Source organism: Callorhinus ursinus, unplaced genomic scaffold (assembly GCF_003265705.2).
Source record: "Callorhinus ursinus isolate GAN/ISIS: 27379988/994484 unplaced genomic scaffold, GSC_fseal_2.0 scaffold11, whole genome shotgun sequence".
Taxonomy (NCBI): domain Eukaryota; kingdom Metazoa; phylum Chordata; class Mammalia; order Carnivora; family Otariidae; genus Callorhinus; species Callorhinus ursinus.
Window position 1 is genome coordinate 23,533,100 of NW_027397073.1, and position 22,964 is coordinate 23,556,063.

The 22,964-nt window shown below is 50.7% G+C and overlaps 2 protein-coding genes across 52 annotated transcripts in view; both read left to right on the top strand.

The window, feature by feature from the left end:
- Window positions 1–3,343: 3,343 nt before the first annotated feature.
- On the top strand, window positions 3,344–8,931 carry CXXC1 (CXXC finger protein 1). 2 transcript variants are annotated; one of them, XM_025886672.2, is made up of 15 exons: window positions 3,344–3,494; window positions 4,337–4,455; window positions 4,556–4,656; window positions 4,946–5,181; window positions 5,271–5,447; window positions 5,864–5,890; window positions 5,968–6,213; window positions 6,384–6,491; window positions 6,668–6,852; window positions 7,142–7,349; window positions 7,429–7,539; window positions 7,668–7,717; window positions 7,865–7,961; window positions 8,254–8,406; window positions 8,488–8,931. In XM_025886672.2, the coding sequence occupies exons 1-15, from the start codon at window positions 3,492–3,494 to the stop codon at window positions 8,632–8,634; spliced, it is 1,968 nt and encodes a 655-aa protein (XP_025742457.1). In that variant the 5' UTR covers window positions 3,344–3,491; the 3' UTR covers window positions 8,635–8,931. The 2 variants fall into 2 exon arrangements, with proteins under 2 accessions (XP_025742457.1, XP_073754314.1); XM_073898213.1 differs by lacking the exon at window positions 5,864–5,890.
- Window positions 8,932–9,725: 794 nt separating this feature from the next.
- Window positions 9,726–22,964, top strand: part of MBD1 (methyl-CpG binding domain protein 1) — a 51,939-nt gene continuing 38,700 nt past the window's right edge. For 3 of the 50 annotated variants that reach the window (XM_025886384.2, XM_073898188.1, XM_073898194.1), the window contains exons 1-16: window positions 10,011–10,143; window positions 11,516–11,650; window positions 14,038–14,152; window positions 14,244–14,410; window positions 14,497–14,579; window positions 14,739–14,779; window positions 15,151–15,297; window positions 15,401–15,529; window positions 15,708–15,782; window positions 15,916–16,035; window positions 16,119–16,187; window positions 16,755–16,922; window positions 17,275–17,574; window positions 17,668–17,805; window positions 18,143–18,277; window positions 18,364–18,425. In XM_025886384.2, coding sequence (XP_025742169.1) covers window positions 11,541–11,650; window positions 14,038–14,152; window positions 14,244–14,410; window positions 14,497–14,579; window positions 14,739–14,779; window positions 15,151–15,297; window positions 15,401–15,529; window positions 15,708–15,782; window positions 15,916–16,035; window positions 16,119–16,187; window positions 16,755–16,922; window positions 17,275–17,574; window positions 17,668–17,805; window positions 18,143–18,277; window positions 18,364–18,425 — 1,859 coding nt within the window. In that variant the 5' untranslated portion in view covers window positions 10,011–10,143; window positions 11,516–11,540. Of the gene's footprint in view, window positions 10,144–11,515; window positions 11,651–14,037; window positions 14,153–14,243; window positions 14,411–14,496; window positions 14,580–14,738; window positions 14,780–15,150; window positions 15,298–15,400; window positions 15,530–15,707; window positions 15,783–15,915; window positions 16,036–16,118; window positions 16,188–16,754; window positions 16,923–17,274; window positions 17,575–17,667; window positions 17,806–18,142; window positions 18,278–18,363; window positions 18,426–19,595; window positions 22,319–22,964 lie in introns of those variants that run through there. The other 47 variants (XM_025886390.2, XM_025886389.2, XM_025886388.2 and 44 more) reach the window with 47 other exon arrangements.

Here is a 22,964-nt window from a genome sequence, read left to right on the forward strand (position 1 = left end):
CATTTTGAAAATAGTTTAAAAATTATTTTAAAAAATATTTACGGATATGGAAAAGTATTCCTCAAAAAACATTAGACCAAAAGATTAAGACATAGGTCTGGAAATACCATATTACCCCAAATCTGTTTTTTAACGTTTATGTACCTATACGTACCTATATACATATGTTAGCAAGTTAACAATGCTTCTCTTTGATGGTAGGATTATTGGTGGGTTTTGTTTTAAATATTTCTTGAGTCTTTAGTCACTGGATAGTCTAACAATGTGACTTGGGGTGAGGACTTAAAGTCACATGGTATCATGTTCTTGAAGGGATAGAAACTGTGATCAGACATGGGTAGTCAACCTAGTGCCTAGGTAATGGAACTCCAATAAAGACTGGACACCAAGGCTCAGGTGAGCTGCCCTGGTTGACAATTCTCCATGCCTGTTGTCACATATTGTCCCTAAGAGCAACTTCCTCTGTCTAGGATTCCTAAGGGACAGGATGACTAGAAGCTCTGTATTTGGAACCCTTTCGGACTCTGTCTTATGACAGATTTTAATCCTCTCCCTGTGATAACTATGAGTACAACAACTTTCAGTGAGTTCTGTGAGTCCTTCTAGCAAATTAGTTGGGGACCCCCAAACTTGCAATTAGTGTCAGAAGTAAGCATGGTCTTGGGGAACTTTAAACTCTATAGTGATGCCAAAAGTAAAAGCAGGGGGCACCTGGCTGGCTCAGTTGAGAGAGCAGGTGACTCTTGGTCTCAAGGTGGTGAGTTTAAAGCCCACATTGGGGGTAGAGGTGACTTAAAAATAAATAAATAAATAAATAAACAAACAAACAAACAAACAAACAAATAAATAAGGAAAACCAGTCCTTTGGAGACTGTTCCTCAAAATTTGTAACATTTGTGCTCATGGGGTATGTTGGCCTGTCATTTTCTTTTCTTGTAATGTCTTTGTCTAGTTTGGTAGCAGGGAAATGATTATGAAAATGAATTGGAAAGTGTTCCTTCCTTCTCTTATCTCAAACACTTTATATAGGATTGATTTTTTTTTCTCCTTAAATATTTGATGGAATTTACTAGTGAAGCTATTTGGGCTTAGAGTTTGCTTTGTGGGAAAGTTTTTAATGAGAAATTCAAACAATTTTATAGCTGCTTGGCTACTCAAAATTTCTTTTTCTTCATGTGTTAGTTTTGGTAAGTTGTCTCTTTCAGTGAATTTGTCCATTTTATCTGAGTAGTCAAATATATTGCATTAGGTTGGTATAAATGTGTGAATAATATTCTCTTTTTAATATCTGTAAGATCCATACTTTTGGCTCTTTTTGCATTCATGAGGTGAGTTATTTGTGTTTTCTTGCTGTTTTTTCTTAATTGAATAAGTCATATTTAATAAATTATATTTTAAGATTACAGTAACTGAATATACATTTAATTAATTCAACTTAGTTATGTAACATTAAAAAGGTAATGAATCAGATAAATGTGAATTAAAATTTAAATGTATTAAATTGAAGTTGAATGAATTAAATCATATTAAATGAAATGTAATATAAGTAAACAATATTAAATATAAATGATACACAACATTGAATTTAATAAATTGAATTAATATTAAATTATTTTAGACCAAATTAAATTTAGTAAATCAAGTCAGTAATGTTAAACTAAATTTGAGTAATTAAATTTAAGTTAAACTTGAACTATATTCCCTTAAACTTATTTTCGTACATCAAATTGTAATTAAATTAAAATTGAATTATATGAAATTCATTAATTGATGTTAAAGTAAATGTATCAGTACCTTTACGACACATACATATTCATTTATACTAACTAAAGTTAATTTAATACATTAAAAGAACAACTAAATTTGAATTAAATTATGTTAATTAAAATAAATTACAATCAAATTAAGATTAATTCAATATTAATTAGAAAAAGGAGGCAAGTCTGGATCTGAAGGACTGCTTTGTGGATTAAAAACGTGTTCTGGGAAGAGAGGGTCATTGAATCCATGTTGCAGCTCCTGTGTCTTCAGCTGTCTGTGATGATGTGGAGGGGCCATAAATAAAAATGTTTAGGAAAGGTGAAAAAAACAAAACAAAAACAAAAACCAGACTTCTGAAACCACTGTCAGAAGAATCATCAGTAGCAAATAAGTTGCTATTACATCCGGAGCCAAGAAGTCCAGAAGAATTGTCAGCAAAGGGGAGAAAGTTTTATTTTCCCCAGGCCTCTCTTCAACCCGAATCAAGTCGTTTTGACTCTGAATGTGGACATGTGGACATTTACTATAACCATTGGGTGGGACTTGGGGTGATGGGGGCATTGACCTGTTGTATCTCATTTGACCTCTGTGGTTGCCCGAGTTAGATCATTACCCTAAGGAGACGTCTACCTCTCCGATGTGTCCAATTTTTTTTTTTATTGTACATGATCTAATTTAAAAATGTTACAATTAACTTTATAGGAGAGAATTGAATATGTACGAAACAAGAGAACTGAAGTGGACGTCACCAGGAACCCGGCAAATCCACATTCTGGCGGTGGCGGGGTCAGGGGAAGAGTTGGTGAAGCCAGCTGTCTCGGATTTCAAAATCTACTTTGGTTCGGCCACTTCTCACCAGAGTCGGTCAGTTCACCGGTTCACCACCGTTTATGGCCTACCATGGTTGCCTGGGACTGATTCCGAGGGGCGAGAACGCTCCTGCAAAAGCCCGGAGGCTGAACCGGGCTTAGGAATTGGAAGGAGGAAAGAGAGCGGGGAAGAGTGGTGGACGTTGACATCGGAGACACAACAGGGGGAAATGTTTCCTTCGCAGCGCTAAGGGACACAGTCAGCTGGCGCCCCATTTATACATGTGGAAGGGGAAAGTGACTGAATGGAAGAGTGAGTGTAACTTGATACAGGTAGCGTTTCTGCCGCAGCCACTTTTTCTTTGAACTTCTCTGCAGTGCAAGCCGCCAGCGTACGGAATCGATGGCCAAAATGCCGGCGCCCTCTTGGAAGCCGCGATTAGGACGCTGCCATGTATTGCCTGTGAACGTACGGACTCGGCCATCTTACGGAATCAGTTTCCAAGATGACGGCATCTGCGTGGAAGTCGCGCACAGGCGCGGCCATATTTCCTGTAACGTTGAGTCCGTACAAGCGGTCACCGTACGGACTCAGCCGACAAGGTGGCGGTGCCCTCGGGAAAGCAGCCATATGGGTGCGGCCATGTTTCCTGCAAACTTATGGACTCGGCCGCCGTACGGTCTCAGTAGTCAAGATGGTGGCGCCTAAGAGACCGGAGAGGCTCTAGGCGGCGGATCTACTTGTTTGCTGCGGAGCCGACGCAGTAGGCCTGCGCAATAAGAGTACGGTGCCCGGGAGGCGCGACCAAAGCGGAAGTAGTTGTGGGCGCCTTTACAACGGCCGGGGACGCCTCCGAGAGGTCTGTGCGGATTCGCGGGTCGCTGGCGGGGGTCGCGGAGGGGTGCGCTGAGAGCGGAGAGATGGTGAGTACGGGTCCGGGGAGGGGGTCGGCGGTAGAGGTCAGGTGGATTGGTAGTGGTGGGGTCTGTGGGCAGATCTTCAGGGTCTGTGGTGAACCGTAAGGAGAGTCTGTGGGCACTAGGTGGGAGCCTGTGGTGAGCCTTAACAAGGGTCTGTGGGTAGAATGTTGGGGGTCTGATGTTCTGAATTTTTTCTGATGTGTGAACCATCTGGGAGTTTTGTGATGAGCGATTATGGGGGTCCGTAATGGAAGTTTGTGGCGATCCCTTTCGGTAGTTTAGCGGGGGTCCGGATGGGAAATTGTTTGGGCTGAGTGATAAGGGGTTTACGATGAGCAGTACTGGTTAGTATGTAGTGAGCCGTGATGAGTCTTTGTCAAAGGACCGGTGGGGAAAGGTGATGGGGGCGGGTTGTCTGTGGGGTTGATAACGGGGGATCTGCGGGGAACCGTGATGGAAATACATGTTCTGTCTGCGGAATATACCCCGTGGTGTCTGAAAAGTGAGGGGGGCCTGTGAGGAGTCACGATGGGGGCAGTATGAGATGAATGGTAGAGTGTAACTAACTGTTAGGAGCGTGTGGATTGAGTGCTGGAGCGTTAGTGGGGTAAGTGATGGAAGGTCTGAGACAGTGATGGGATTTATAAGTGTGGGACTGGGGTGTCAGGGGTGAGTGGGGGGAGCTTGTGGGAATTGTGATGGAAAGATTTAATGAGGAGCTATGATGGAAAGTCTATTGGCAGAATGTTGGGGTTTGTGGTGAGGCGTGATGGAGCTGTAACAAGGGATGAGGCACTGTGATGGGGGTTCTCTAAGGAACCATGATGGTGGGGGGAATCCCACAGGAGGGTGATGGTTCAGACCCAGAGCCTCCAGATGCTGGGGAGGACAGCAAGTCGGAGAATGGGGAGAATGCGCCCATCTACTGCATCTGCCGTAAACCAGACATCAACTGCTTCATGATGTGAGCCGGGGAGAGGCGGGCGGGGCTGACACTCGTAAGGTTGGGTGAGGCTGATGGGTCCAGCCCCTCACATCTGCACCACTCACCCCATCCTCTGCAGCGGGTGTGACAACTGCAACGAGTGGTTCCATGGGGACTGCATCCGGATCACTGAGAAGATGGCCAAGGCCATCCGGGAGTGGTACTGTCGGGAGTGCCGAGGTGAGGGGGGCGGCCTGGACAGGGCAGGCAGATCCACCTGCCACGAGGGAGGAGAAGCCATAAAAGGAGGGTGGATCATGGGGAGTGGTGACATACGTCTGTGGGTGATTATTGGTTTGTGGTGAGCTAGAGCGGAGACTCCACGGTGAGCCCAAATACAGGGTCCCACCAGACTGGGTAGCTTTGCCCTGGAGTAGGGGGACAGAGAAGGTGGGTGGGACAGAAAAGAAGAAGAAAGAGTTCTGGGACCATCCAAATTCCTCAGTGTCAACCCACCTTGACCCCACAGAGAAAGACCCTAAGCTGGAAATCCGTTATCGGCACAAGAAGTCACGGGAGCGGGACAGCAATGAGCGAGACGGCAGTGAGCCCCGGGATGAGGGTGGAGGGCGCAAGAGGCCTGCCCCAGATCCAGACCTGCAGCGTCGGGCGGGGTCAGGGACAGGGGTTGGGGCGATGCTTGCTCGGGGCTCTGCTTCGCCCCACAAATCCTCTCCACAGCCCTTGGTGGCCACACCCAGCCAGGTGAGTGGCTGCCATGGCTGGGATAGGTAAGGGGATCCCATTTCAGGCCCTACTTGCGTTCCTGATTTCTGTTCTGGGCCCGTCTTCAGCATCACCAGCAGCAGCAGCAGATCAAACGGTCAGCCCGCATGTGTGGCGAGTGCGAGGCCTGCCGGCGCACTGAGGACTGTGGCCACTGCGACTTCTGTCGGGACATGAAGAAGTTTGGGGGCCCCAACAAGATCCGGCAGAAGTGCCGGCTGCGTCAGTGCCAGCTGCGGGCCCGGGTGAGCATGGGTAGAGCTGGGCAGGGCCAGGTGGGGGTGTCAGATGTCCAGGAAGGGCTCATTGAGGCCAGGAGGGGTGGGCCAGGTGAGGTGGGGCCTGGTTGCATACAGACAGGTGGGAAGGAGCCTGGCCTGTCCAGATGAACGGGGCACGATCAGGTGTATGGGGCTAGCAGGGGCGCCTCCAACCCCAGGTGGGCAGGGTAGAGCCAGATGTTTCAAGGCAGTCAGGCATGTCAAGGCAGGTGGGACGGGGATGAGCATGTCCTGGTGCTGAGAAGTGGTGGGGGTAGTGGGTGTGTCTGGGGAGGCAAAGCAGGGCTAGTTGGTGGGGCTAGGCTCTTGTGGGAGGGGCTAGGGCAGGGCCACCCTCCATCCACCTGGGGCTGACCTGGGCCTTCCTCCTGCCGGCACAGGAATCGTACAAGTACTTCCCTTCCTCGGTGAGTCCAGCCCCCCAGGGCGGGGCGGGGCATGCGGGCAGGGCGGTCAGGGCCAGTCCTGAGATTCTGCCCCGCAGCTCTCGCCAGTGACGCCCTCAGAGTCCCTGCCACGGCCTCGCAGGCCACTGCCCACCCAGCAGCAGCCACAGCCATCACAGAAGCTGGGGCGCATCCGTGAGGACGAAGGGGCAGTGGCATCATCAGCAGTCAAGGAGCCACCTGAGGCTATGGCCACACCTGAGCCACTCTCGGATGAGGACCTGCCACTGGACCCTGACCTGTACCAGGACTTCTGTGCAGGGGCCTTTGATGACCATGGCCTGGTGAGCAGGCAGAGTGTCCCATGGTGGAAGGGGAGAGGTTACAGAAGCTGAGTTTCCATGATGAGGAGACATGGAAGATGAGGCAGAGTATGGAAGGCTGATTTGGGAACTGATTAGTGGTGGGGTAGTCATGAGAGCGGCAGGTGGGTCAGTGTATGTCTCACTTGCAGCCCTGGATGAGTGACACAGAGGAGTCTCCGTTCCTGGACCCTGCGCTGCGGAAGAGGGCAGTGAAAGTGAAGCATGTAAAGCGTCGGGAGAAGAAATCTGAGAAGAAGGTGATGGAGAGGGTGAAATGAGTGTGGGAAGGCCGAGGGCAGGGAGGGGAGGGAGAGGCAAAGGTCAGGAGCTGGATGGGACAAGAGCCAGAAGGGGGTGGCATACAGGGGGAGACAGGGATCGAGGGCTGACTTTAACTCCACCCTAACCTGACCCGACCTGCTTCGTCCCATAGAAAGAAGAGAGATACAAGCGGCATCGGCAGAAACAGAAGCACAAGGACAAATGGAAACACCCAGAGCGCGCCGACGCCAAGGACCCTGCATCACTACCGCAGTGCCTGGGACCTGGCTGTGTGCGCCCTGCCCAGCCCGGCTCCAAGTATTGCTCAGATGACTGTGGCATGAAGCTGGCAGCCAAGTGAGTCATTCCTGAAGGTTTCAAGGGAGTCAGGGAATATGGGGTAGGGCATGGCCTGAGCCCTCTGTATGTCTTCCCATCAGTCACCTGCCCACTGTTCAGTCCACAAAGCACCCATCTATCCATCCTTCATCCATCCACCACTCACGTGCTCATCTGCTTATTTATCTACCATTCAGTCACTTATCCTTTTGCCATTTGGTCGGCCATCCATTTTACCATTCTTGGATCACCCCTTACCTTGTTTGCCACCTTCCCTGCCTGCACCCAACCCACTGCCTCCCTGCAGCCGCATCTATGAGATCCTCCCCCAGCGCATCCAGCAGTGGCAGCAGAGTCCCTGCATTGCTGAGGAGCACGGGAAGAAGCTGCTTGAACGTATTCGCCGTGAGCAGCAGAGCGCCCGCACCCGCCTTCAGGAAATGGAGCGCCGATTCCATGAGCTTGAGGCCATTATTCTTCGTGCCAAGCAGCAGGCTGTCCGTGAGGATGAGGAGGTGAGCAAGCACAGGCCCAGCGGCACGGGGCCCAGTACCTGCTCCTACCTGGCTTCATTGTTTCTTTCACTCCACACAGAGCAATGAGGGTGACAGTGATGACACGGACCTGCAGATCTTCTGCGTCTCCTGCGGGCACCCTATCAACCCACGTGTTGCCTTGCGCCACATGGAGCGCTGCTACGCCAAGGTCAGGGTGTCATCCTGAGGGGGAATATCAGTGGGTCCCTGGGGTAACAGATGTGTTGTCTGGGGGTTGTCTCGGGAGGGCATGCAGCACACATCCACAGTTCCCTCCATTTGTGCTCATCCCTCCAGTATGAGAGCCAGACGTCCTTTGGGTCCATGTACCCCACACGCATTGAGGGGTGAGTGTGCGTGCTCCGTGAAGTTAGAGCAGGGAGGTTAAGGCTGGGGTCGGAAGTGGCATGTTGGGGTAGGATATGGGTATGGACAAGAATAGATGGGTCTCCCTTCTCTCCCTCCACTACCTTCTCTCTACTCTAAATCCCCAGAGCTACACGACTCTTCTGTGATGTCTATAATCCTCAGAGCAAGACCTATTGTAAGCGGCTCCAGGTGCTGTGCCCTGAGCACTCACGGGACCCCAAAGTAAGGTTTGCCCTCAACTCCCCCATTCTGTTCTTTCTCTTCACTGCCCCACATTCATCGCTTGTTTCGTCCTTTGCCCTCCTTCCTTCCCTTTTCCCTACTTGCCTGCTTCCATAACTCTCACTTTGCTTGGTCACTCTGCATTCCTTTCCTTTCCGTGTCTCATTATCTCCATTCCTCTCTACACTCTGAACTCTCTATTCCTTCCTTCCTACCTCTCTGACCATTCCCCAATTCCTGTCCTCTTTTCTGCCCCACCACCATTTATCCCTGACCCCCAATCTCCTTGCAGGTGCCAGCAGATGAAGTATGTGGGTGCCCTCTTGTACGTGATGTCTTTGAGCTCACAGGTGACTTTTGTCGCCTGCCCAAACGCCAGTGTAACCGCCATTATTGCTGGGAGAAGTTGCGGCGTGCTGAAGTGGACCTGGAGCGTGTGCGCGTGGTAGGTTTTGATGCTGAATGTGGCTGGGGTCAGGTGGGGCTTCTGGAGCTCCTTCTCATGGCTCCTTTGCTCCCCTGGCAGTGGTACAAGCTGGATGAGCTGTTTGAGCAGGAGCGCAATGTACGCACAGCCATGACTAACCGGGCAGGATTACTGGCCCTGATGCTGCACCAAACGATCCAACATGACCCACTCACGACCGACCTGCGCTCCAGTGCTGACCGCTGAGTCTCACACTGGCCCAGAAGTCCTCACACCCTGCATTCCAGGCTGGGGAGCTGCCGTGAATCCCCCATTTGTTTGTTCTGCCATTCATCTGTTTCTCCAGTGGTCCCTGAGTTTCTCCCTGTGCCCATCCACCAGTTGACTACCCAGCTGCCGTTACCAGAGGGTCTCAGAATGTTCTCCTGTTCTTGTGTGTCCCTCTGTCTCTCCGTTCTCTGTGCCTGGGTGGGACTGTGGAGTTTGCTCACTCTTGCCCCCTCCCCCCCGGTTTTGTTAATAAAATTTTGAAGAATTAAGAAAGATTACTGATGTTTTTCACACTTTATCCAGCTGCAACTGCATTCCCAAACCCCTTGGGTAGATGAGCTGTGGCACACACCTGTGTTCAGAGGAAGTTGCAGTATACAGCTTTAAGTGTCCAGTTGGCACCTACTCTATGCTCTGCAGGAGCCCCCTTGGGCGATGGGATATGCCTTGCTGAAGGAGAGCCCAATGACCTACATTCTCAATATTTCATCCTGAAACTCTACAGTCGGCACTAATTCAGTATTGTGGCTGACCTACCACCCGTGTCAGCACTGACATCCTCCTGAGTAGAAATGTATTAGATAACGGACACACGGTCTCATTCTCCCACGAACCCCTCTTCGTTACAAGTGTAACAGAAGTCTGGGGAGCCCATCCCGCCCTGTCGTCGGGTCTAGTGATGCCCACAGCACAGCCTTTACAGGAGGGGCCGGCCCGGCTCGGTCGCACGGCCCTTCTGTTTACCTGCAGCGCGGCACCGCCCCCTTCTCCAGTTCCCGCGGAAGGAGCCGGGGTTAGCGTGCGGCCGCACTAGTCCCCGCGCGCTCCTGCGACAGTTCGGCGGGCCGGAGAGAGCGGGACACAATAGTCCTGGGGGAGAGGGTCGGGGGACCGCCCGTTACAGGCGCGACGTAGGCGAGGGGTGGGAGAGGAGGCCTCCGGCACAACCTCAGCCTTCGGCGCCCCTCCCTCCTGGTTACCGCCGGTGGAGACCGCTGGGGAAGCAGCGTAGGGCCAATGCTAACCCTTCACGCCCCCTTAGGTTGAGAAACCGCGGGCGCAAGCCAGGCAGGCGGAGTGGGGAGAAAGCGCCGGTTGGCGAAATGAGGAGCTCCGGCGCTGCAGGTCTCCGATAGAGGTGCGAGCCGTAGTTGGACGTCAGGGCGCAAGCGCAGTAGGTCCCGGGCCAGAGGCGCGCGCCGCTCTGGGACTGAGCACGCAGGCGCGGGGCGTCCTCCCCACTAAGGGCAAACGCTGGAGGGGCATTAGCGCGCAGGCGTCCTGCTGGGGGCGGGGCCCTAGAAGTGGGCAGTGGGTTTCCGGTTCCGGGAGCAACGAACGGCCGCGGCAGCGACAGCTACCGCTTCAGAGGAAGCGTCTGCGGAGGAGGAAGAAGAGCAGGGCAAGGCGGGAGTCACAGGCGGGACCCTCGCCATGGGTCCGCGGACCTAGAGCGGCGGAAGCTACCGGCCCGGTGCCGAGCTGGTGAGACAGTTGTGGGGGTGGTAATGGAGAGCGCTCAGGCGTAGGATGGGAAAGAATTGAGGCTCAGAACGCTGACGGAGAGGAATGAAGGGCCCTCAGGCCGATGAGTGGGAGGAATGGCGGCGTCGGAATATTGAAGGAGAGGAATGGGAAGGTTTTGCCTGAGGACCGGGAGGAATGGGGCTCAGAGCGCTGACAGGTGGAAGTGTCGGGAGTCTGGACGAGGACGGAGAGGGATGGGGAAGGATCCGAACCCCATCCCACCGAGGGGAGACCTCGGTGCCTCTCAGGTTAAGGAGAGAAATGGGGGTTCAGAACGCTGAGAGGGAGAAATGAGGGGTTCTCAGCTTGATGACGAGAAGAAATGGGGGGCATTGGGATGCTGAAAAGGAGCGACTGGGACTCATACGAAGAACGAGAAGAAATAGGGGTTCCGAATGCTGAGTTAGGGATGGCATGATCTTGGGACAAAAACGGGGAGGATTTAGGGGTGGGTTCAGAATGCTGAGGGCAGAAGTCAGGGTATGTCAGGGTGATGAGAGGAATGGAGAATAAGGGACACTGAAGGGAAGGAATGAGGAAACTTTTTAGCTGAAGACGAGAGGAACACTGACAGGGAAAATGAGGAGGAGGCTTTCAGGCTGAGGAACAGAAGGAGTGAGGGGCTGTTTAGGGTAAAGAGAAGGAGAAGCTGGGGGCTCTCTGGCAGAGGACACAGAGGAAATTGAGGCAATAGCCCTGAGGTAGCATGATAAGAGGACATCGGAAAGGGAAGGAATGGGAGGGCTAAAAGACTGAGAGAGTAACTGGGGACTCCTGGGTCAATGAAGAGAGTGACTGGGAGGTCAGAACACTGAAGTAGAGTACTGGAACCTTGGTCTGAGGATGAGCAGAATGGGGCAGATGTTGGGCGGACTAGGGCCTCTCAGGCTGAGGATGGGGAGTATGGAGGTTTCAGGGTGACAAAGGGGAGGAGTGGGGACCAGTAGGTTGAGACAGAGTGTCTTCCTGGGAGGGATGAGAGGTTCCTAGGTCGGCAGAGGGGAGAAGTGATGGGCGCTCGGGCCAAGGACAGGGAAGAATTGGTAATCAGGACATTGAGTAAGGAATGAGGATCTTTGGGTTGAGGATCGGGACTCTTAAGTTGAAGATGGGGCTGCTAGGTCAGAAGGGGGAGGAATGACAAGCTTCTGGGCCCAGGACAGGGAAGAATGAGATGGGGAAGGGGAATTTCTGTTCTATTGGCCAGTTGCCTGTGGTAAATACCAGGTCTTGGACAAGCATTAATAAATACTAGCAGTTTGTGGGGCTAGGGCACAACGTGTCCTCCCCTAGAGCCTCAGTTTTCCTCATTGCCCCCTCCATGTTGCAGGCCGCTGCTCCTTCCCTTGGCTCCCATGGCTGAGGACTGGCTGGACTGCCCAGCCTTGGGCCCTGGCTGGAAGCGCCGTGAGGTATTTCGAAAGTCAGGTGCCACCTGTGGACGCTCAGACACCTATTACCAGAGGTACTGAGTGGGTTGCGGACAGAGTCATGGGTAGGGCTGAGCCTGGTTAAGCAGGGTGAAATCAAGGGGGTGTGTTTAATTTTGTGGGTGGGTTAAAATATGCATATATATTTGATTCTTACTATTTGTAGATTCCATGTTTGTAAATTTGCTTGCTAGAATTTGTATTAAAGTCGATACTCCCTGTACTTTCATAGTCTCTCATAGATACACACAGAACAGCAAAAAATTTAAGTTCCTGCCTGATACACGCATTCCCAGCTGAGGTTGAATGAGGCTTTCTTGTTTCAGTTCTTTCACTGTAATCAAGTGTCCTTTTCGTGGTCTACTTAGTGCCATGTTTTTCACATTTTTGTACTTTTTATTGGTGATTTTGGTATTTAGAATGGCCCCCAGCATAGTGCTGAAGTGTCTGTTGTTTTAAGTGCAAGAAGTCTGTGATGGGCATAAGGAGAAAAATGTGATGTGCTACAAGGAGAAAATACACATTAAATAAATTTCAGGTGTGAGTTGTAGTATTGTTAGGTGTGAGTGCATTGTTAATGAATCGAAAATGTGGTACATCTAGAAAAAGAAAAGGAAATTTTCCAATTTGTCCAACTTCCAATTTCTGGAAAATGCTAAAGTAACATCTATAGTATGTAAAGAAGCTCAGGAAAAGGTGGGAAAAGGGCTAAACTTAAAGATCCGTAAGATAATAACCAGGAGAATAAAGTGTAATGGACAGAGTGAGAAGCTGAAAGCCAGGGACATTGACAGTTGTGTTACCCCTGGTTAGAAAAATGTTAAACCTATCTCAGCTAGTGCTGACTGGCTCACATGTTTCAAAAGGTGATACATCCTGAAAAATGTTAAATTTGCATGCAAGGTAGTTCTGCAGACCAAGAGTTTGCAGAGGAATTTTAAAAATACCTGTTAAGTGTTACGTGGGAAAAGTATCACGTAGAAGAATAGGTTTTCAAACCTGAGAGACTGGCTTATTTTACAAGGACCTTGCCAAAAGTACCTATATAACAATACTCCAAAGCTCCTGGCTTTAAATTATTGAAAGGCCATACATAAAACAAGGTTACACATTGATCAGTTGACAGAAATGTCACCTGAGGCTCGCAGGAAGCTAACCTGTAGTTTCACTAGGAGAAGAGGTTCTGTATTCACCAATTAAGTGTTTAATGTGACTTTATACAATATACCACAAATGAGAATCAGCTATTAATACGTGAATGTATGTGTTTGTATACTATTTATGTGTAAGGATCTAAGGTGTTTTAGGATATATTAATGATACAGTTGTTGAATTTACTGCATTCTTCCTGAACTTTTTTTGTATCTAAGTTGCTGTTTTCCTGGAGAAATATAGTAAAATTATAAATAATAGTGTTCATACTTAATTTTATGTTTATCCACATAATCACAATTTGTATGAAACTGTCAAAACTTATACTTTTAAGTGCTGTCATCAAGAACCATACAAGATTAGAGGTTTTATCCTAATTAGGGCAAGATAACAAGTATGTCATAATTTTGTGGATGCTGGTAGGATATACGAGACTCCTGGGTCAGAAATGAAAGATAGTTTATTACTCACAGTAACAGCAGTATCCAGAATGTTGTTATTTTCATGTCAGTTCCCCAAACACCAGTTCCCATATGGTCACCTGCAGAGGGCTAACTAGCATCTGCCCGTGCATTGGATTGTAGGAAAGGAACCTTGAGCTTAAGGAATCCAATCTTTTATAATGTTAGGATAGTAGGATGCCTTCCTTCTGCTCTGGAAGGAGAACTTATTTCTTATCTTCCAAGGCTGTTTGCTGTACAAACATCCTTGAAAAGATAGTTCATAACAAAGGACTATCAGTGCCTCTCTTGCAAGACATGCAGAAATGCTAGAGATCCGTGGAGTGTTTTCTTTCAATATCAGTTATTCCTACTTTGTTTTGTATGTAGTTGCATCTGTATGTTTACGCATATGTTTGTATTTATATTTATGTGCGTGTTTGTGTGCATATTTTTAAAGAGTATTTTTTGCGTTTTTACATGTTCAGTTAAGTAACACTAACGTATTTATATATTACTTAACATATTGGTATTTCTATCTATTTTTATTTACGTAGACTACAAGTAGCGTATGTCATAAATACATACGTATTTATGTTTATATTACTTATTTATATTTGCATATACACTGCTATTTGTACACATTTTGTATTTTTGCTACGCAGGCTTAGTTGGGGTAAGACCTGGTCAGGGCTTACATGCCAATCCCATGCTGCCTCCTGTATCCCCTGCCAGCCCTGCAAGCCTGTTCACTAGTCCAGTGGAAGGGTTGTGTGGGTGGAGTGGCCATGGCTCCACCCAGGTACCAACCCATCCTGGCCCATCCCTAGCCCCACAGGAGACAGGATCCGAAGCAAAGTTGAGCTGACCCGATACCTGGGCCCTGCGTGCGACCTCACCCTCTTCGACTTCAAACAAGGCATTCTGTGTTATCCAGCCCCCAAGGTACTACACAGTGTTGGGTACCCAGGCAGGGGTAACTGAGCCACCTAACACCCACCCACTGATCTCTTCCTTCTTTCCCTCTCATCTGCAGCCCCAGTCCTTAGCTGTCCCTAGCAGGAAGCGGAAGAAGCCTTCACGGCCAGCCAAGACTCGGAAACGTCAGGTTGGACCCCAGAAGGGTGAGGTCAGGAAGGAGGCCCCAAGAGATGAGACCAAGGCTGATGCCGACACAGCCCCAGCTTCACTCCCTGCTCCTGGGTGAGTGTTGGCCTAAAGTGAGCCAAGAGGGTGAGGGTTGTGGTTGGGGTGCACTCAGAGCCCCACACCCATGTTTCCCATCCCAGGTGCTGTGAGAACTGTGGAATCAGCTTCTCAGGAGATGGTACCCGAAGACAGCGGCTCAAGACATTATGCAAGGACTGCCGAGGTGAGTGGCCCCCAGGACCCTGGAGACAGGAGTGGAGCAGGTCTGATGTCGATTAGGACACCACTGTCAGGCTAGAGGTTGAATGGACATCAGGGTAGCAGCAGTGGGTGAGGTTAGATATCTGATGCCTTTTGTCCACTTCTCTTTTTCCCTCTCCAGCACAGAGAATTGCTTTCAACCGGGAGCAAAGGATGTTTAAAGTAAGCACGACCTGCCTCCTCCTCACAAGTGTGCGGTGGGAGCAGGATGTGATGGGGGCTTATGGAGGATCTGAAGGAATGGTGATGGATCCACAGGGTGTCAGAGTCATTTTGTAGGGAGCTAGCTTTGGTCAGCAGACAGTAATGGGTTAAAGGGGTGTCAGTAGATTCAGCGATGAGGTTAACGGGGCACTGGTAGACATTGGGGATAGCCTCTGATGGCAGCTAATCAGTAGTTGTCAGATACAGTGATGAGGCAAGTGGTGGACTACTAGACATGGCAGTGGGGGCTAATAACAGACATGTAAGGGGCAGCGCACCTGGAGCAACTCAGTTTGGGCCTGTGACCTCGCCCCACCCATTCCTGGCAGCGTGTGGGCTGCGGGGAGTGCGCGGCCTGCCGGGTAACCGAGGACTGCGGGGCCTGCTCCACCTGCCTTCTGCAGTTGCCCCATGATGTGGCCTCGGGGCTGTTCTGCAAGTGTGAGCAGAGACGGTGCCTCCGGATTGTGGAAAGGGTGAGTTGGGCAGGTAGGGTAGGCCCATGGCTCACCCTAGCCCTGGCTCTCATAGCCCTGGCCCCATGCATCATGCCTCTGCCCCTTCCCATCCCCCCAACAGAGCCGAGGGTGTGGAGTGTGCCGGGGCTGTCAGACCCGAGAGGACTGTGGCCGTTGTCGAGTCTGCCTTCGCCCTCCCCGCCCTGGTCTCAGGCGCCAGTGGAGGTGTGTCCAGCGGCGCTGCTTACGGGTGAGTCAGGCTGGAGGGGCCAGCGCTGTTGGGGCCAGGGCTGGGGCAGAATTCATTCTGCTGTTAAAGTTGCTACTGCTGCTGCTGCTTCCTCCCAGCCTTGCCCACCTCATGTCTTCTTTTCTCCCTCGCCCCATGCTCAACTCCCTGGTCCCACCTACCTGCCCCTGTCTGCCAGCACCTTGCCCACCGTCTCCGTCGCCACCATCAGCGATGTCAACGACGCCCTCCCCTAGCTGTGGCTCCCCCTGCTGTGAGTGCCGCACCCCACACTCTGCCTGCCTGTCCCATGCATGCTTTCTGCACTCCTCTTGGGGGTGGAGGGGGGTGGTCCTGTGTCTGCTTGGTGCCACCAAGCCTAAACTACTCTTCTGGCTTTCTCCCAGGGTAAACGTAGCCGCCGCAGAGGAGGCTGTGACTCCAAGATGGCAGCTCGGCGGCGCCCCCCGCGAGCCCAGCCACTGCCTCCAGTTCCCCCATCACAGCCTCCAGAGTCCCCAGAGCTGGTGAGGCCCTGGTGGGCAGGGGGAAGGCACAACCCTAACCTTACCCAGTACCTGCCCTGACCCCACCCCATTTGCCTCTGCAGCACCCCAGAGCCCTGGCCCCCTCGCCACCTGCCGAGTTCATCTATTACTGTGTAGACGAGGACGAGCTAGTGAGTGGCCCTACCCTACATGGACAAACCTAGACCCTCCCAGGGCACTTGGTTAAGCCCAAAGAAGCAGCTGCTGCAGTGGGCCTAATAGGGGAACAGCAAGACAGAGTAATGGGTACTAGTACGGGGTGAGCAGACAATGGGGGAGGGACTAATATGGGATGGACAGGTGCAGCAACAGTACCTAACGTCAGATGAATCAGTGCTCTGGTGGGGTTAATAGAGGAAATGTCAGCGTAGTGAGCAGAGTTCACATAGGTTGAGCAGATACAGCAGGCACAATGGAGGCAACGATAGAGGGTCAGCAAAATTCTGCTGAAGGTGGGGGTCAAAGACTTTGGTAGCCACTAGTCTAGCAGATGGCGTGATGGATACGGTGTTGGAGTGCCTGATGGTATCGGGCACTGTCCGATACAATGATAGTGCCTGGTGTTGGACTAGCAGCTCCTGAGGTGTGACCAAGACCAGTGCACAGCTGGTTCCCTCTGATGAGGCTAGTGAAGGAGCAACAGGAGCAGCATTGGAATAGTGCCAGTAATAGCAACCCCCTTTTTGCCTGTCCCCCAGCAGCCTTACACGAATCGTCGGCAGAACCGCAAGTGTGGGGCCTGTGCAGCCTGCCTACGCCGGATGGACTGTGGCCACTGCGACTTCTGCTGTGACAAGCCCAAATTTGGGGGCAGCAACCAGAAGCGTCAGAAGTGTCGTTGGCGCCAATGCCTGCAGTTTGCCATGGTGGGTGGGGCAGGAAGGGTCAGGCAGGTGGGACAAGTTGATCCAGGGCCCCCAGTGCTTGGGAGTGGTGGGTAGGCCTGGTAGGTGGGTGGGGCAGGCCAGATGGGTTGTGCATCTTCAGAGTGGGCAGGGCAGTAGGTTCAGCCAAAGATTAGCCAGCATTGTGCTGGGGCAAATGAATCTGGGTGGCACTGGCATTGCTAACAGGAGACCAGCAGGCTCAATGATGAGGGCCTCCGATGTAAGCACGTTCTGTGCTGGAACTAATGGGAATTAGCAGGTGCATTGATCAGGACAGGGTGGTGGAGTCGGTCACTGCACCAGATGGCCATAATATCTTGTGTTTCTTCAGAAGCGGCTGCTGCCTAGTGTCTGGGCAGGATCTGAGGATGGGGCAGGGCCGCCCCCACCTTATTCTCGTCGAAAGAGACCTGGCTCTACTCGACGGCCCCGTCTGGGGCAGATACTGAAGACCTCCTTGACCACACCCACAGCCCGATCAGGCCGTGCCCAGACTCCAATGAAACAGGAAACAGGCAGTGGCTTTGTGCTACCCCCACCTGGCACCGACCTTGTGTTCTTACGGGAAGGTGCAAGCAGTCCTGTGCAGGTGCCTGGCCCTGCTTCAGCTTCCACAGAAGCCCTGTTGCAGGTGAGGGTCCCATCTTATTCTGCCCTTCCCAGCCCTACCCAGCCTTGTGCCAGGAAGCTGGGACCAAGTCTGCCGCAATCCTCCTTCACACAGGAGGCCCAGTGCCCTGGCCTGAGTTGGGTTGTGGCCTTACCCCAGGTGAAGCAAGAGAAGGCGGATGCCCAGGAAGACTGGACACCGGGCACAGCCATCCTGACTTCTCCTGTATTGCTGTCTGGCTGCCCCAGCAAGGTGGGGGTCAGTGATGGGTGGTCTGTGAGCAGAATGATGGTGGTTCTTTGAGCAGAGCAATAGATGTGCTGATTGCAGCCTCACTATAAAATTACCCCACCTGTCTGACACATGCCCCACCTTCCCCAGGCAACTAACTGCCTGCTTTGCTGTCCAGCTAACAAAAATGGAATTCTCTGAGGAATGGGAAAGGTTTGTAGGCTGAGAGATGGATTTTCTGGGCTGAAGTGTGACGGAAGTGGGATTTGTCAGCACGCTGACAGGTTGGCTGATAAGAGACTCTTTCCTCAGGCCAACCCTGCCCTTCTGACTGCTGCCTGTTTCCCACCTCTCCCAGGCAGTAGACCCAGGCCTGCCACCTGTGAAGCAAGAGCCACTGGACCCTGAGGAGGACAAGGAGGAAGAGAGCAAGGATGACTCCGCCTCCGACTCGGCACCAGAGGAGGAGGCAGGAGGGGCTGGCACACCCGTGGTCAGTGCTGGGGGATGCTTCACCCTGCCCTGAGCCCGCTTTAGCCCTGTTGGCCATGATGACCCATGATATTAATTCTTCCCTAGATCACCGAGATTTTCAGCCTGGGTGGAACCCGCCTCCGGGACACAGCAGTCTGGTTGCCAAGGTGTGCCCCGCACAGTGAGGGGTGGTATGGGGTTGGTGCTGGTCAGATGTGGGCCCCGAGTTTTACATGTAGAGTCAGCAATTTGGTATGATGCAGTGGGAGGTAAAGGCTCATATCACTGCATTGATCATGATCAGTGAGGGGTTATGTGCAGGACCCTAGAAATTTCTCTTGAGATTCAGGTCAGGACTTTCCTTAGGTGTGTGTGGGGGTGGTGGGTAGAGGGACAGGGGTCAGTGGAGGTGAGGACTTGATTCCTGGTGATAAGATTTGAAAGAAAATTATAAAAGCCTGGTCCACATCTTCCTAAGAAAATCCAGAAGGGGTCAGGTTTAATATATAAATTCTTACTCAGAGAATCATCATTTGGGGTCTTGAAGGCCTCTGGAGTCTCCAATAGATGACAGGTGGGTTGGACAGTGGTGGGTGGGCAGGAGATCTAGGCCCTGAGATGGCTCTGATCTGGGTCCACGTGCAACTGCGCAATCTCAGGCTAGTCCTCCACCTCCTAGAACATCCTTTGTGGATGGGGTCAGGCTGTGTTTCTTGAGCCTTTCCTGAGCCTCAGGTTATTAACAGTTATAGCTGCTCCACAGAACTGCCCTGCAGGCCTGGCAATAGGATGAAGGATAGCTGCCCCTAAGGACAGGGCTGGCGGGAGGAGGACGGGAATGCTACCTCCTGCAGAATGTTCACAGGCTGTGCACACAGCCCCAGACACGGGCAACATAAATTGTTGGCCTAGGCACCTGGATTCCTTTGTTCCCACAAACTAGTTTCTGCAGGCCAGAAACTCCTTCATCTGCCTTGGGCAATTACAGAGGTACTGACTGAGTACCTGCTGGGTACACTGCAGTGTGAGAGATACAGTGGTGAATACAGTGACCCCGGAAGGCTTATCCTTCAGGAGACACGGATTCCTGCCTTCAGGGAACTTATCATCTAAGTGAGGAAACAGTTTCCCTATGTGTGAAATCATTACATGTTAACGGAGAAGGTAATGATGTGTTATCTTGTTTGTAATGGAATATTTTAAAATGAAAAGAGAGATAAGGGATAATTATGGGGAAATGGATGGTGGGCACAGAATCCTAGGAAATGGTTTTGTGATGCTCCATTTTGCAAAGAGCGAACTTCATTCAACATACAGACCTGCTCCCTCTTCTCTAGGTCCAAGGACCTTAAAAAACCTGGAGCTAGAAAGCAGTAGACTGGAGGCTTCTGCAGACTGTAGGATTCAAGGTGATATTTAAAGACTGGCTTTATGAGAGAACACTGATCTACTCAGAGGCTGGACCGTAGACCGAGGGGCTTATGTAGGATTCAATAGGAACTGGAAAAACCTACCACCAAACCAGAGAAGCAGGCCTATTCAGTACTTTGAGCTTATAGCAGAAGTAAGCAGGAAAGGAAGAGAAAGAATAGAAAGTTGTTGCATCTGCTCCAACTGGTACAAATCCCGGGAGCTTGACTGATAAGAAGTGTGGATATTACAGGTAGGGGATCTGGGGTGGAGAGGAGATGTAAAAGCCACCACAAAACAGCCTATACAAGCCATCTTCATGAATAATCTTTCAATGGCTTCTGGATGAGACCTGGCGGTGTTTCTGAACATTTCCATTTTCTCAGAGAGACAGCATTGGAAAGTGTAATGTGAATAAACGAGGAAAGGAACTCTATTTGATATAGTTCCTCCTACTGATATAATTTATTTAGCTCTCCAATCTTTTTAGGAAGACAATAATTTTTGCCCATTTTTGCATTTGGGAAAACAAGACTCAAAGAAATTAAATAACTTGTCCAGTGTCAGACAACTCATACCAGTAAGCCTAGAAAAAAACCCCAGGTTGTAAAAACCTTGTTCTTTAAGCCACCAAACTGTAAGCTGTAATCCTATATCCAATAATGTATAATATTATAGTAACAGAAGTTTCCAGTGACCTTGAAAACAAAGTGGATTACCCTAAAAAGAACAAATCGCTTACACTGCTGCCTCTAGCGTGGTTTAGGGAGTGCCAAGGCTGTGTGGATTTGGTCACCTTGTCACGGCACCATGCATTCAAGAGACTGGGTTCTTCTGAGGCCTTAGGTGTTGCATAATATTCCTCAAACACTAACGGACGCCTTCCCCAGGGGTCACTGTCCATTTTGCTTGTTGCCCTCATTCTTCTCAGCCAAAGCAGTCTTCAGAAGTAAAGCTGCCAGTCTGGTTTGCTGACAACTTGCCTCCCTGCCCCCTGATGACTTTTGTGCTTGGTTTCTGCCCTTGGCCCCTCTCTACTAGGGGACCGAATTCCTGCTTCAAGTTCTACATAAGGGCCAGTCTTGACACAGTCCCACCTCACTTCCCAGTTCTTCATAAAGTGCCAAAAAGTTTAGACCTGTGGTTCGTTACATAGCCAGCTTTACAGGGCTGTGACTGAGTGCATGCCTCCTTAAATTCTGTAGCCTTTGTATCTCCCCTACCTTATTCTAGTCCAGGCCCTTCAGCTTTAGATAATTCAGATGTAGATTAGACATTTCCCTACTGTTAACCCTTTCTGCTACCCTCTCTGCTCCTTCCTTTGCTTTACCTTCTTGAGCCAGAGACAAGACTGGGTAATTTTCTGGTATTGTTTTGTTCTCCCCAGGACCCAGCCACCCAACCCTAGCATTCTGTGATGTCTTACATGAAATTTATTTGATTGGCATTCAGACTCCTAAGAGTCTGGTTACAGTGTGTATCCCAGTACAATCAGAAAAGCAGCACCACTAATATAAAGATTATATATATATGTATATATATGTGTGTGTATATATATATGTATATGTATATTTTAAGGGACTTAATAGGGATTTGAGCTTATGCAGTAGTGGGAGCTGAGTAAACAGTCTCTGTAAGGCTGTTGTCTTTGCATCTAATGCTGGAGCTTGAAGTCTGCAGGGCAGGCAATCGGGAAGGGAAGATGGATGTAAAGTGTGGGAGACGGAGGACACTTTGGCGCGCACGAGCAAGAGCTGGAACCGGCGAGGATGGCCTAGAACCCATGTCGGTGTCTCAGCACCTCCAACTTCGATGATGTGGGTGTCCTGCAGAAGAAGCTGGTGCCCTTCATCACAGAGTTAAATACTCATCCTGCCCAGGAATTAGAGAAGCTGAAGGAAGATCCCAGGGAAAGTGGAGCAGCTGCAGGCCTGACTGCAGGCCTGACTGCTGCCCCACACCAACGAGGTGAGCCAGCAGATAAGTGACAACATGTGTGAACTGCAACAGTGCCTGGTGCGTCTGCACCAACCTTCCGAGTGTAAAAACAGTATGCTGCTGCTTCACTTCTGTCCTCCAGTTACCATGCAAAATGTCTCTTGTGGCCCATCCTAACCGGAAGCATACGGGGAAGGGAGTTCTGGGAAACGTAGCCTAGTCAAGGTGACACATTACAAAGCCACCCTGCCATGAATCAGCTCCCAAGGGTCTCACTGCTCACCCGAGGATAACTTGATAAAGCTACGTTGCTGGAAATGCAAAGCTGAAGACCATGGATTTCATGGTGACCCCAGCAAGTACAGAAATACTGTCAAGCCCACCCAGAAAAAAACTGGCTGGTCTCGGCTATTTTTGTGTCATTCATTCAAGTAATGAGAACCTGGCCCATGGTAGACACTGTACTTGATACTGGGATAAAGGAATGAAAAAGATATAGTCCATGCAATTTTATTAAATACATCAGTATGTATTACAAATGGTGAATGGATATCCAACTTTATCATGGAATTTAATGGTGAAAATATAGAATTCAGGAAACTGTCGGGAGGACAGCCCTTGCGTGAACCGTGTTGGGGCACAATAGGAATTGGAAATAATATAAATAGTTTCTATCTCTGAGCTGTTCTATTTTAAAATTATTTTAAAATGATTTTTATTGTCCCGTTTACTGTTTCATATATTCAGTGTTTCTTTGGGGAGTGTCTTGATGGTGGTAACAGTGTTGACTCTGAGAAAGTGGGATGGTGGGTGGCAAGATCAGGGTCAGGTTCTGTCCGAGGACCTTGGGCCAATCGCTTCTCCAGGCCTTGGGGCTTGGCTGAAGGCAGAGGCTCACTGTGCGGGGCGCTGGTCCCGGCCCCGCCCCTCCACCCTCCAAATAGGCCCGCCAGGGGGCGCCGGGGCCGCGGTCAGCCCACCGTCGCTCTCGGGAGACGCAGCCCCTCACCCCTGGCCGGGGCGGCTCGGGGGCGTGGCCTCCGCCCGGCCGAGACACCAATCCTTGGCCGGGCTGGGAGGAAAGCCGACTCTTCTTCTTCACGTAGTGGTAAAACAGGCAAAACAGAACTGGAGTTAAGTTACGGGGCACACCCGGGGTAAGGGTGCAGCACGACGAGCTCAGGACCGACGCTGGGACGTTCGAGGGCAGCAAAGTGTCGCCAAGGGTCGGCCTCCCCCGTCGCCGAACTCATTTCGACGGGATCCTACGGGCTGTACGACCTCTGGGGTGCCTGACTGGCTCTCCTTATATCTCTGCTGCTTTTCCCAAACCCTGCGCCTGACTGAGGGCCTTTTCA